The sequence below is a fragment of the Diabrotica virgifera genome, chromosome 5 (genome assembly GCF_917563875.1).
Source record: "Diabrotica virgifera virgifera chromosome 5, PGI_DIABVI_V3a".
In the NCBI taxonomy this organism is placed as follows: domain Eukaryota; kingdom Metazoa; phylum Arthropoda; class Insecta; order Coleoptera; family Chrysomelidae; genus Diabrotica; species Diabrotica virgifera.
Genome location: NC_065447.1, coordinates 237,192,800 through 237,207,232, shown reverse-complemented (window position 1 = coordinate 237,207,232; position 14,433 = coordinate 237,192,800). Strand labels below are relative to the sequence as shown.

The 14,433-nt window shown below is 31.9% G+C and overlaps 1 protein-coding gene across 1 annotated transcript; it reads right to left on the bottom strand.

Moving 5' to 3' along the window:
• Nucleotides 1-5,833: 5,833 nt before the first annotated feature.
• On the bottom strand, nt 5,834-10,304 carry LOC114332368 (pupal cuticle protein C1B-like). The gene is made up of 2 exons (XM_028282154.2): nt 10,187-10,304; nt 5,834-6,136 (listed from the first exon to the last, which is right to left on the bottom strand). The coding sequence occupies exons 1-2, from the start codon at nt 10,196-10,198 to the stop codon at nt 5,900-5,902; spliced, it is 249 nt and encodes an 82-aa protein (XP_028137955.1). The 5' UTR covers nt 10,199-10,304; the 3' UTR covers nt 5,834-5,899.
• Between the last annotated feature and the right edge of the window lie 4,129 nt (nt 10,305-14,433).

The window sequence follows — 14,433 nt, the reverse complement described above, 5'->3', positions numbered from 1 at the left end:
GAGTCACACTCCATTTGAGTGTGACCCGGTTCTAAAAACTTTTGGGTTATAACTATTTGATATTTTTCATAAAAGGCAGATAATGCGTTAGACAGAATGGTATTCCAATTTTGGTATGTGCAGCCATCAGAAAATATTACTATAGGTAACCTGTTTGCGACACAGTGTTGTGACAAGTAATCTAAAAGGAAGTTAACAAATGTGCTTGCTGTCAAGTCACTGGCAGTTTCGTCAAACCAATAGCATGTTGCATGATGAGTGAATATATTGTAGACCGTATAGTTGTGACAACTTAACTTGGTTTTGAAGTAGAGGGAACTTGCAGTCAGATAAGGACACATTTTGACAGCTTCAAGATCCATTGCAAGAAGATTAAATTCACCAGCTTGTGCTTTTTCCTTGTCATGTTCTTTCTCCGCTCTTGCTCTTGATTTACGTTGAATATGATCTTTATATTTTTGGTCTGAAATATTTCCTTATTTATAACTGACACAGATGTCACACATATCCTTTTTTAAGGTGTAAATAGAGAGATTTGAATCCTTAAATATCTTGTCAAAAGTATGTCTGCTTGCACTCTCTTCGTTATTATTTGAGCACCATCTTTTATAGGAATTATAGAGTTCTGTTTTATTTTGGTAGTATGGCTCGATGAATAATTCTCTCGAATTTTTTCTATTATAATGTGAGGGAAATGTTGGGATATTTTTAAAAAATTCACGTAGCATCTGGATTCTTTTCGCCGTTCCTCTTGGCACAATTCGTTTTCGATTGCTATTGGTGACTTCATTACATGGAAGTGTTTTATGAACTGACTTCTTGACCGAAGATTGTACAGTAAAAGAACCTAGGGAAAATGTATTTAAAAAGGATGTCTTGCAAACTTGCAAATTACCCTCAGCTGTAGGCAAAAAATACTGGAAAGTACCTTCTCGTCTTGTCTCACACCCTACAGTTTTTCTAGCAGTAGCTTGTTGGGAGACTAATCCATTTATATAAATCTTCCTTTGTTCCCAATTTGAGTTTGTCCAAAAATTATTAAATATATCTTGTCGCATCTCCACGGTCAGTTTTTCACAATTCCTGACTTTACTTGTTGTACATTTTTTAGACTTGCATGCTTCACCCAGTTTGCGAGCGCTTCGGGGAGTATTGTGTAACATTTTTCCCTCTTTCGGGTTTGTATAACCTAAGTAGTTTTTGCCAAGCATTCTTAGTTGTTTGTTACGATTTTTTTTTCCAAGTCTTACTAACTGATTTAATTTTTCTTTTTCGTTCTTCATTGATTTCTCCGAAATAAACCTGTCTTGGCACCAGCTCAGAATCCGGCACATTATCTTCTTCAGACACCCTATCTTCGCTTTCAGTCTCCGATAAATCAGACTCTGGGTTATAGGAACTTTCACTGGGTGAAAAATCGTGAGCTGAAGATGTACTTGGAGTCGATGCTCTCTCTGTAATTAAGTTTTCAGTATGAAGTTCCTCGTTTAACTGTTGGAAGTGGGAGTCTTCTAAATTGTTGGAGGAGAACACGTTTTGATAGGAACGATTACTTTCTTGATTTTCAGACAAGGCAAGACTACCAACTTGTTGGCTTGTACTAATAGGAGGAGTAATATGTTCATTTGTCTCCGGAATGTAGAAACTTCCATCTGGTAACAGTACACTGTGGTTCGATGCCGTCGTTTCTTGAATTAAGTTTACACAGTGTTCGTCCTTGGCTCAGATTTTTTTATTGTGATCCTGTGGGCTCTCAATTTTCAGAAATAATAACACTAGTAGTATACTGACTTGTGAAGGCATAAGGAATGTTTTCATCTAATTTCAAAGCCAATCCTAATATTTCAGCTGCCCGTGTTTTCCTACGTCGATCTTGATTGATATTCATCTGTAAAAAAATTTGAATTTAGGTAACTACCTATTATAGGTACACCTGTTTATGATTGAAATAATATTTTAGTTTTATATTATTATTATAAAATCATTACCGCTATCAACTATACAATAAACTGAAGTACTTATGTAGAATATTTAAAAGATTTTGTCAAAGCGTTATTAGTAAGCACACATTTCTTGTTAAAAAAATAACCAAAACTCTTTTTTCAAATCTTTGTCTTTAAATAATAATACACGTTTCTATATGAAAACAATTAATTGTATTATTTTTCAAAAAAAATTACTTGAACTGGTAGAGAAAGACGAGCTAAACATTGCTTGTTACGTAAATATAACTATTAGTGGATCGAAAATAATCTTTATTATAATTTATCATATAAAAGCAAATGTTTTGTTTCCAATGTTAGTTAAAACGTACTTTAATACCAATAGCTGCATTTTTCTGTTCTTAAACAGCTTTTTATTATATCAAAATATCCGATATGCCCGTTTTTTGCGCCGCCTATGTACTACGAACACCCTAAGTAATATTAATTATTTTTGTAGTCCAGAAAGCCACTGCGCATCCGCTAGGAAAATATTCTGATTCCGATTTTTTGCACAATCTTACTCAAAAAGGACCCACCCCTTTTAACAAATTTGCATGTTGCCAGGACCAAAAGGTGGTCAAAAATTTTTTAAACGTTTTTTTTTTGTTTTTTCCTAAAATTATTTTTTTCGCATGGAAAAAAGTTTTTTTAGGTTTTTTGGATCATTCCAAACAGAAAAGGTCATTAGTGACTTTTCTCTAAAAATGATAGTTTTTGACATATAAGCGATTAAAAATTTAAAAATTGCGAAATCGGCCATTTTTAACCCTAAAAAACTATGTGAAAAACTGAAAATTTTAATGTTGCCAAGGTAGGTAGATATTCTTTAAACATCGATTGATGAAATCCCGAAGAGTTTTTGAAATACAGTATTCAAAACTCCTTTGTTTTTTAATTGCTAGTCAAGCGTGCGCGACACTATTTTCCACCGACAATATGGTGCAAATGAAAGGAATAAATTCGTTATTTCGTAAATCGGCGACTTTAAGGAACAATCCCGAAATAAGTCCATTTTTGTTTTTAAGTTATGATATTGTGGCATATATGGTATACTAGTGACGTCATCCATCTGGACGTGATGACGTAATCGATGATTTTTTAAATGAGAATAGGGGTCGTGTGCTAGCTCATTTGAAAGGTTCTTCAATTCTCTATTCAGTAATATAAACATTTACATAATTATTTATACAGGGCGTCCAAAAAAAATTTATTAAATTAAATTATTTGACAAAAAAAGAAGTAGAAGGACACCCCCAATTTATTTTGTTCTTGATATCGGCCCAGTCTCTTAATCTGGGGAATTCCATCCGAATTTTCTTGCAAGGGATAGTATGTAATATAAAATGGCACACGGCGGCGGCAGAGCGACGGTCATTGTCTCGGATTTATCGGAAACAACAGGCACCTGTTATTCCTTTATTTATTTCAAACTGTCTTAGCATTGTTAAAAAAGATTAAAAGACTATTAAAAAATTATTTTTTTAATAATGGTCTTAGTTTTCACTGTTCATAACATCGTTCCGATTGTGACTGTATTGTGTATAGTACATAGTGCAGTCTTGTATTGTTTGCTTCCGTTTGCTTAGGTTTATGTTTGCGTGTTTTTAATAATTTAGATGTGTAGGTACTGTGCATATTTATATTTCATGTTATTTCAATTATAACGGAGTTATAACGAAGTAAGTATACCGTGTTTTATTAATTTTTACCATATTCTCCGACTAACCGGGATTTTCGATAACCCGGATCGGCCGCGGTCCCGATTAATCCGAGTTATCGAGGTTCCACTGTACTGAAAATAATGAACACACGTCCTCACCTGGTCAATACTATCAAAATTAGAAAGACGTCATATCTAAAAAACATAATGCGCCATAGAGAATTTGAGGAGCTCCAGGTAATATTAGAAGACAATATCGAAGGTGAAAGGTGTATGGGAAGACAGAACAAATCTTGGCTACGAAACATCAGAGATTGGACCCACACAACAGGAAATGACTTAACTCATCATGCCTAGAACAGAGAGAAATTTGCCATATTGATCGACAACCTCAATATAGAGGGCACTTAGGAGGAGGATGAGTCCGAAGATATCATTCCTTTATCAGATTTCAGGTATTAACTTAAAATTTAAAAGAAAATGATTAAATTAAAAAAATCTGCTATCTAAAATAATCTAATAAATAAAAAAATACAAAAATTATAAAAAAAATTTTTTTTAAATTTAAGGAAAAAAAATTACTAAGAGGATTTAAACCTCCGAGGGGTTGAACCGGGTTAACATCTTATCGTAGTAAAAACAAAACAAAAAACAAAAAAAACAAAAAAAAAACAAAAAAAATACAAAAAAGAATGCATTTATTTTAAACAATTAACATTAATGTTTTTATTTGTAGAATGTATACACTATGTGTTCTTGATAAACATTAAGTACATATAATACATATATTTATAATATTTATTAACATAGTATATACATTAGCTGTAATGAGTAAGTAAAATAAGAAGTAAAATATTGTAATATTATTATAATAACCATGTTTCACTAATTTGCAATATCTTTAATACATTTACTTTTGATTGAGACTGGCTGAATGACTATAGTTCAAGCCAAAAAAAAACTTGAATGCATGTGTTTCAAAAGCGGGTGGTTTTCATTTTTAATCAAAGTATATTATCAAAATGACGGGTTTTGTCATTTTTTAATTTCAAAACGGCTTCTCTAATTTGTCTGTGGGAACGGACACTTGTGAGTTTCCATTTATTTCAAGCATGTGAACAACTTTCTCTGAGTTTGAAGCTTTTTCTAGATTTTTTTTTGTTTTTAGAATTTTGGAATTGACGTCTTTTCTTTGTCTTGTCGATTCTATTGATGGACTTTTGGGTATTTTTGTATTGGACTTTCTTCTTCCATTCTATTCAATAGAATATAGAGGAGAGGAGGATATTATGGAATAGTCGGGAAATATGGAATACCGAGTTTACAGCTCTGTTAGGTGCTGCCATCGTATGAAAATACCATGAATTACCGAATAATACTCCCATTATGTTGCAGCCAGAGTTGACCGCTTGTTGTTGCTGTACAACGCGCTACAGAAAAAAGTTTGTTTTGTGACCTTCAAAAGTTTTTGCAGGTCACTATTTAAACATTTTAATTCACTACTATACATTTGAGTTAAACATTGAGGTTAATCAAAATGTAAAGTAAAAGAAGTGTAGTTTTGCATAGCTTAGTCGTTTGTTAGCTAATAGTGTTTTGTCCATCAGTTTAAAGGTTATTTTTCCACGATGGCGTGTCGGTTATTATGGAATATTAGGTATTTCTAGAAGAATAGGCTAAAGAACCAGAAAACACAGACTCATCTGAATGTATCTTATGTAATGGAAAATTCTCCGAAGATGAACGAGGAGAGATTTGGGTTCAATGCTTAAACTGTTCTTTAAAGGCCCACCTTGACTGTACCTGAACAGAGAAAGAAGTGTGTGATTTTTGTAAATAGAGTAGAAGCAGTAATGACTAGCATATAATCTTAAAAATATGATTTTTATAGTTGAAAATATTTCTTTTCAGTTGTTTTATTAACTTTTTCACTGACTATAACACGTATTCCATATTATCCGACTATTTTATATTAAACTCCAGTTGTAACTTTTTTTTTGTAATAAATATTTTTATAAAAGCAAAATAAATATTTAATTTCTTACAAGTGATATTTCATTGCAATAAGTTGTAGTATGGAGTCATGATGATTTTGGGAATTTTTATTCAAAAAAGAGTAAGTTATTTTTAAAGATGTAAATGGTATTCCATATTACCCTCCTCTCCTCTATGTTAAGAAAATATTGAGTTTAAAAAACAATTTTTATTTTTACAAATTTACAAGCTCTTATCATTAACACAGATTAAAATCTCTTTAGTACACTACGGGCCATCCACCCCATCCGCTGTATCCTACTACTCCAGGGTATGCTACTGGAGCAGAGTATGCAGAGTAAGCTAATGGAGCGCTATAAGAGTATGCAGAGTAAGCTGGAACTCCTGCGTAAGCGACGGGAGCAGCATAGGATAACCAAGGTTTGGGTTGAGCTTTTGGAGCTGGTGCTGGTTGTGGAGCAGCGGCAGCCAAAGCCAAGATAGCGGCGAAGAAGAACTGAAAAAATAGATAAAAATTAGTAAGGATATGTTTAGAAACATTAAACTTAACATTAATTATAAGCGGTTTTTTAATAAATTCCTAGAATTTTACCTCAGAAATAGTATATTTTACAACAAGTGAGAAAAAAGACATATTTCTCACGAGCGCAGAAGTTTGTTGGCACGAGCCGAGGAACGAGGCGAGGCCGCATATCAAGCGAGGGAGAAATATGTCATTTTCTCATGTGTTGTACACTGTACTTTTTCTATGGATGCGGTTTTGTCAAGAGTTCAAACTTCAAAATTAAATAATTTAGATACTTTAGGTATATTATAAATTGAAATAAAATACATATATATGTAGGTATTTAATATTCTTAAAATTTATATACCTTATTTTTTAAAATTCTAATTAACAGTTATTTTTGAACAATTTTGAAAGGTAATTCCTGGTATGTTTTGCTTTTTGATTGACATTAATTGTGTGTTTATTGTGCATGTTACCATGGAGACGGCGGTCATAGTTGAAAGACCGGACACGCGCCAACTCGTAACTCTTAATGACAAACTTTTTTAAATCCAAATGTACACCGGCCAATTCGTAACTTTTCTACTACCTGACCAACTCGCAACTTTACACAGGTGAATTCGAAACCATTGTTTAATTCTAATACCCCAGGTAGTTGTTAGGTTAAAAGGTAAGAGATAAATTTGAACAGTAACGGGTTAAGCCAACACGGGGAATATAGCATATTATTATGTAAGCTAATGGTTCTTGGTTTGCTTAAAAACATGTTGTGTATTATATGTACCTATAAAAAAATAACAAAAATTGAAATCTCTTTTGATTGAAAAAATATTATATGTATAGACCAAGGCGGATCTGTAAAAAAACGTCTATTTGTGGATGTGCGAGGTGGCATTCTGGTTTTTGCAGATAAAGTTAGGTGACAACTTTAATAATAATAATTGACTTATGCTCCTTCTCAAATATGCCCGGAACATTAATAAAAATATTAAAATATTTAAAAATTTAGAAAAACATTAATTTTTTTTTAAATTCTTTGCTTATAACTTTAAAACGATTCATTTTGGAGCAAAGTCGTAGGGAGTTAAAATATAGATAATTGAAATTTTTATGATATATCACTAGTTAAAAATGTCTTAAATTATTACCCTTTCTGCAAAATAGCAATAAATTCAAAATAAGGGGGCAAAATAAGCCTCTTTTTATTCAGTGTTTTTCAACAGCTTTAGTTGCACTTAGAACCTTCGTAATTCGCATAGAAAATCCTTATAACATACTTAAATCGTCCATGAAATTTCATTAAAATCGACCTGATAGATTTTGCATAATAATTTTGCAATCTAAATTTTTTTAAAAAGTTCAAATTTTTTAAAAACTTTCTGAACAGAAAGTAGACCATTTAGAAGTTTGCTAATTTTTTCACATATAAAAAGGCTCTCTACCTATCTAATACACTTTACAGAATTAAAATCGGATTATCTAAGCGGTCTCAGCACGGTTTTAAAGTTATAAACAATTTTTTGGCTTATAAACAAATACAGTGAGGACGTTTGAGTTGGAATAAATTCATTTTCTCGAGAATGGGCGTCTTTGGAGATAAATCCTGAAATAATTCGATTTTTATTTTTAAATTCTAATTTTTTAGTATACATATATCATACTAGTGACGTCATCCATCTGGGCGTGATGACGCAATCGATGATTTTTTTAAATGAGAATAGGGGCCGTATGATAGCAGGCCGTATGATTTCGTCGGTATAACAGGTTGCCTTGCAACCAGATGCAGAACAGTACCATAAATGTTTTCCACTTTTTAGCACTTTCTTTAATTGAAATTTAAAATTATTTACCACCAATTACTTACACTCACGTGCACTCATTACGAAATCTGTTATCTGTTACAAGAATTTCAGTCATTTTCACAAAATTTATTTGGATTTTCTCTAGTAACTCTTCCAAGAGACAATACACAAATGATGAATACCTTTTACACCACCATCAAAGAGAGTAATTTTTACAGGTACATACCTGGAATACCGGTATTAAATTATCAACATTACTTAAAAATGAAAGTTACTAATTCACCGGTAGTTAGTGGGTTATCGAAGAATTACCTGCGCGCCAGAGTTACGAGTTGGCCAGTAATAAGGATGGGGGATTAAAATAGTTACGAATTCACGGAGACCCGAAAGACCGTAGGAGAACCCGTGAGAAAAAATATTTCTCACTGCAATGGCCGACTTTTCTCACTGCGTGAGGAATTGTTCGTTTTGAATGCATGTAAGTAGTGAGAGAAGTTGCATATTGTATAGCATCCACAGAAAAACACCATTTTTCTATATATAGTCTGTATATTATAGTATTATGGAACATCATGAAGTCATAACAGACTGTAACCACCAAATATCAACCATTTTATTCAAAAAAACTTCTGAGATACTGTAGTTTATATCACAAAACATATCTGATTCGTTACAGGGAATTAGAAATATTGAATACTATGAATCAACACCAATTAGTGGTTTTAATAACGAGTCTATAGGTTGTACACAACAGTTAAAGCATTTTTTGTTGTAGCTTTATTGGAGTTAAAACATGAAGGAATACTCGGAGTTTTTTGTTGCATATTTTTAATCAAACATGAAGATACAAATATTTTTTACCATTATTTTAGTGTACCATCTTTTTGGAGGAGCTGTTGCTCATTGGAGAAGGAGCGAATAATGTGAAAATAATTAGGTTGTTGATAATTTTGTGATCATTTATTCATATTGTAACAAACAGAACAACACAATAAAACTAAAAGTTAAAGAACTAACTGACCGAATTGAAGCTGCCAATTGGATAAGACAGGGAGATTCTCTGAGTCCTATATTATTCAACCTGATTATGGATGAAGTAATAAAATATGTAATAACTAAAAAAGATACCAAATGAGAGAAAAACAACTTAAGATAATCTGCTACGTAGACGACGCAATACTAATCTCAGCAAATCTACTAAGATATAAATTAGAGCCCGAGGGTCACATAATAGAACAAGTGATGGAGCCTAAATATCTAGGTATCACACTAACTAGTTACGGAAAGCTCAAAACAGAAGTGGAAGTGGAAGATCAAGTGAGTACAGCAAACGTAATATATAGAAAAAATATCGGGAAAAAAACGAAAGGCAGAATTTAACAGTAATTAAACATTTGGTGACATACGCGACAGAAATACGAACTAACACTGAGGGGGCGAAAAGAATGCTACACAAACAGCAGAGGTCCCTTAGAGAAATTATTGTTAAGACACTATGGGGCAGAACTAGAAGTGCAGATATATGACGGAGATGCAAGGTGCAAAACATCAAGAACTGGGAAAAAATAGAAGAGTAGAATGGAACCATCTTCAATAGAGTAGAAAAGATAGACAGTTCCCCAATAGAAAAACGATCAGTGGGAAGACCACGAAAAGTATGAAACGACAACTTACTGGAGGCACATTGAAAAACAGACACAGTCATATCTACACAAAAATAACAAGAAGAAAAATTCACTAGGCTTCAGGCACTTGGATGGAACAGTTTTGTACATGATGTATGATAATATATGATCAGCAGAATTGCAAGGAAAACTGTAGAATTTATTAAATGAGGCAAAAGTAAGAGACAGATGAGCAAAACCTCATGAAAGTCAAAATTTACAGATCAGGTTGAGTACAAAATTTAGAGAATGCCAAGGCCTTTTTTAATCTACTGCCCAAATAAGGTCATGGCATCCTGTAAATTGAAAAAAGGTACAGTTTAGATTCTGTATAATACCAGAAGATAAAAAAATAAAATATAGCTAAAACAGCTCAAAATTATTGAAGTGTAATATTCATTCCAGAAAATTAGTTAACTGAATGAGTAGATAAAAAAATTGTAAAAAATAACGGCAGACAAAAACACGTGGCAGAAAATGGCCAACGGCAAAAGTTTATAAGAATGCAAAGGTTTAAAAATTAATAAATAACTCAAATTAAGAAATAATATACTAAACTTATCTGTACTTACCAATTTGAACATTTTGAAGATTTGTGGTGATTTGATTAGAAGTTAATCAAACTATGCTAAATCTTCTTAATACACAGCCTTTTATACCAAACTATTTTTCATTAAAAATATTTTAACGTATTCTAAAGAATCTACCCCACTCAAGAATTTGCCCCTATTTGCATAATTCAAATTTTTGGAGGCCAATGTTCAAAATCTATTAATCTAATTTAGTTAGTTATAATTTTGATAAACAGTTTAATAAATAACGCGGAAGAAATAAAAATCAGTCGAAATACATATTTTATTTTGGATAAAAATGTTAGTCATGTATGTTGTCATGTAAAAATATTTTAGTATTTTTAATTTTAAGTCAGTAATATTATGTGATTAATATGATCTGTGGTTAATGAACATAGTTCGAAGTCTTCATAAAAAACAAAAAAAAAATTGTACTGACTAAGATAACAATCATGAGGTAATTTCTTGTTTTAATCCTTTCAGTCATGAATTCCGAATATGCTAGATTGCAATGTTGTGCTTGTGGATGTATGCAGGGTGTTTGGTAACGAATGGGCCATCGTTTAAACTTAGATTCCTGAGTTAAAATAGGGCGATTGAAGCTAAATTATTTTAGTACGAAAGTTGATAATAACCGAAATACAGGGTGTCAAAGTTAAAGTTTTATTTTATTTATTCTTAAATATTTCCTGACATAGGATGGGGTAACAACACGAAATTTGGTAAGAGGGGTTTTTTTGGGGCCAAAAATCTACATTCGCCACCACAAATGATGTATTACCCAGAGGGCGCCACAAACGTCTTTCAGCGCTCATTTAATGCGTTAATTTTTTTTTATTCCCCACTCTACATACTTTTTGGATCAAAACTTTTATTCTCTTAATATGTTTACTTAAAAAACATATATTAAATTTATCTTGCTAAACTGAACCGTTTTCGAAATAAACACATTTTAAATCTGCGATACAACATAATTTTTTCCATAATATCATTGTAGTTACACCCGAAAAATAAACTTGAAACCATAATAATTGTGCAAGTTCTCATATTTATGTATGTCGTTGTATCGCAAATTCCATTTGAAGGAATTTACGATACATTTTTGGAAATTATTAAGGTTTTATGTTTATTTTCCGGGAGTAAGTACAATGATATTATGCCAAAAATTATTGTGCATCGCTGCTTTAAAATGCGTTTATCTCGAAAACGGTTGAGTATAGCGAGATACATGTAGTATTAGTCTAAGAGCTGGAGCCGAAAAATCATCGTCATAAGTAATATGGAGTTTGGCATGTGAAATGTGTCTATTGTATATTGATAATTATGACCCCTTTCAGGCTGACACCTCAGTGGATACAGGAAGTAGCAATAAGGGATGAATGGGGAAAGTTAGTGTAGTCATTAAAGGTTTTCACCTCCTATTTTGTTAAACCTCCATCGATTTGCATGAAAATTGGTGACTAGTTAGAGCATACCTCAAGAAATAAAACTGATTTGGTGCCAACTTGCACTTTTACCCTGGGGGTGGATACCACCCATTCTCGGGAGTAAAAACTATTTTATTAAAAATATCGCCACAAATCGATAGAGGGACAAATTTTAAGTAAAATTTGTTATATCATGTTATTAAAATAAATCAATACTTTTTGAGTTATTAAAGATAAAAGATTTATCTGTTTAAGAGCACATGCGTGAAGTTACGCATAATAAAAAGAACATATTAATTAATTGTATGTTACTAAAATATTATTTCGATATTATAAATTTAGAAAAAGTGTATATATTTCAAATGTACCCATTATTGGACACCCCCAGTTTCTGAACATATTCAGTTTATATTGATAGAAAAAATTCAATTAAATATCGAAATAATATAAAAATAATATTTTACCAACATACAATTAATTAATATGTGCTTTTTATCATCCGTAACTTCACGCATGTGCTCTTAAATAGACAAATCTTTGATCTTTAATTACTCAAAAAGTACTGATTTATTTTAATAAGATGATATCACAAATTTTACTTAGAATTCGTCCCTCTATCGATTTGTGGGGTTATTTTTAATAAAATAGTTTTCAACCCCAGGAAGGGGTGGTATCCACAACCAGGGTCAAAGTGCGAGGTGGCACCAAATCAGTTTTGTTTCTTGAGGTATGCTTTAACTATTCACCAATTTTCATGCAAATCGATATAGGTTTAACAAAATAGGAGGTGAAAAACTTTAATGACTGCACCACCTTTCCCCTTTCATCCCTTATTGCTACTTCCTGTATCCACTGAGGTGTCAGCCTGAAAGGGGTCATAATTGTCAATATTCAATGGACACATTTCACAGGAAAAACTCCATATTGCTTATGACGATGAATTTTCGGCTCTAGCTCTCCGTCTATATGTATAAGTACAGTTTTTAAGTAAAAATAATAGGGGAAAAAAGGTTTTATTCAAAAACTATGTAGAGTGGGTAATAAAAAAATTGAACGTATTAAATGAACGCGCTAAAGACTTATGTGGCACCCTCTGGGTAATACATAATTTTTGGTGACGAATTTAGATTTTTCGTCCCAAAAAAACCCAGTTTACCAAATTTCGTGTTGTTATCCTATGCCTCTCAGGAAATATTCAAGAATAAATAAAATAAAAGTTTAACTTTGACACCCCGTATTTCGGTTATTACATATCAACTTTCGTACTAAAGTAAGTTCGCCTAAATCGATATATGTATTTTAAACTTGTGAATCTAATGTTAAGCTATGGCTCGTTCGTTTCCTAACACTCTGTATAGTATTATTTTTATGAATGTTTGGTCCCAACTAAAATTAAAAGTGCCCCTTTCAAAATATGAGAAATAAAATATTTGTGGATACATTGTGAGTCAACTGTATAAAATCATTTATAGTGCGGAAGATTCGTGCAAATATTATAAGAATTGTGCATTTAATGATCGAAGCATATAATTTGGACCACATATACTGCACATACAAAGGTTCAAATTTAGATAGAGGCCATCTCAGATTTTGCCTTTTACAAAAATGGCGGGGATTCAAAATGGTGACTATACATATGTGACTAATAGCACGATAACTTTTGACCGAGACTTCAGATTTCAACCAAATTTATTATATAGGTCCTTTTTTTGATGTTTAAGGTCGAGGTCTTGAATCGGAAGAATCGGTTTACCAGAAGTTGTGTTTTTCCTGGTTTTTATGTAAAATATGTTGTTTTTTTTTCAATTATTTCACCCTCTATGTATTAATTTTTCAAAAAGTTAATACGGCCATTAAAATGAGCGTAAAAATATTTTTTAGAAAATATCTTTAACTTTTTAGTTATATTAATTACCATTTAATAAATGCAGAACGTATATCGTCCTATTAGAGGTAAAACTCACTAAGTGCACTTTTTTGAGATTTTGACATTTTCATCAATTTGAACTCAATACGTTACTGCCCAGCTTTGGAGAAGTCACCTGGGGCTCTAACCCTTCTAATTGCTAAGATAATTTATGGTACAATTCACTAAGTGCATTATTGTGAATTTCGGTTTCAGGGCAAAACTCGTTAAAACGTATTATTACACTTAGTGAATTTTTTCTTCCAATATGGAATGCAATATTTTGAGTTTCGGTTTCAGGGTAAAACTCATTAAGACTTATTATTGCACTTAGTGAATTTTTCCTTACAATCTGGAATGCCGAATCGGTACTTAGTGATCTTTCAAACAATACATTAGATAACATAACCTATTTTGCGATTAAGCAGGCGACTTGTGTGTTACGTTGTAGGTATTGTTGAAACTGTACAAATTGTACACATTATATTTGTGTGCATTATTTGTTCGGCGACTGATTAAAGAAATATGAGTTAATTTTAATAATCTATGCAAAATAATCTATTTTGCAATTAAGCAGGCGACTTTTGTGGCTGTCATAAATGTCGAAAGAATTGCATTTACTTTCGAAGAACAAAACTTATTGTTCATTTTTTAAATAATACACGGTTATTTTTGATAGTTAATTTGTTGTAAGTCAGCGAAATTTTATGGAGACTAATTCATTAACTTCTCAACATCCAATAATTGTGTTCAAGGAATAACTTATCAAGTACAAAGTGTAGTTAGTGAGTTTTACCTCTAATAGGATATCAATGTCCAATAATTGTGTTCATGGGAAAACTCATTAAGTACAAAAATTGATCTAATATTGATTGTGCCATAGTTTCTGTGACGAAATATATCTTAGAATATCT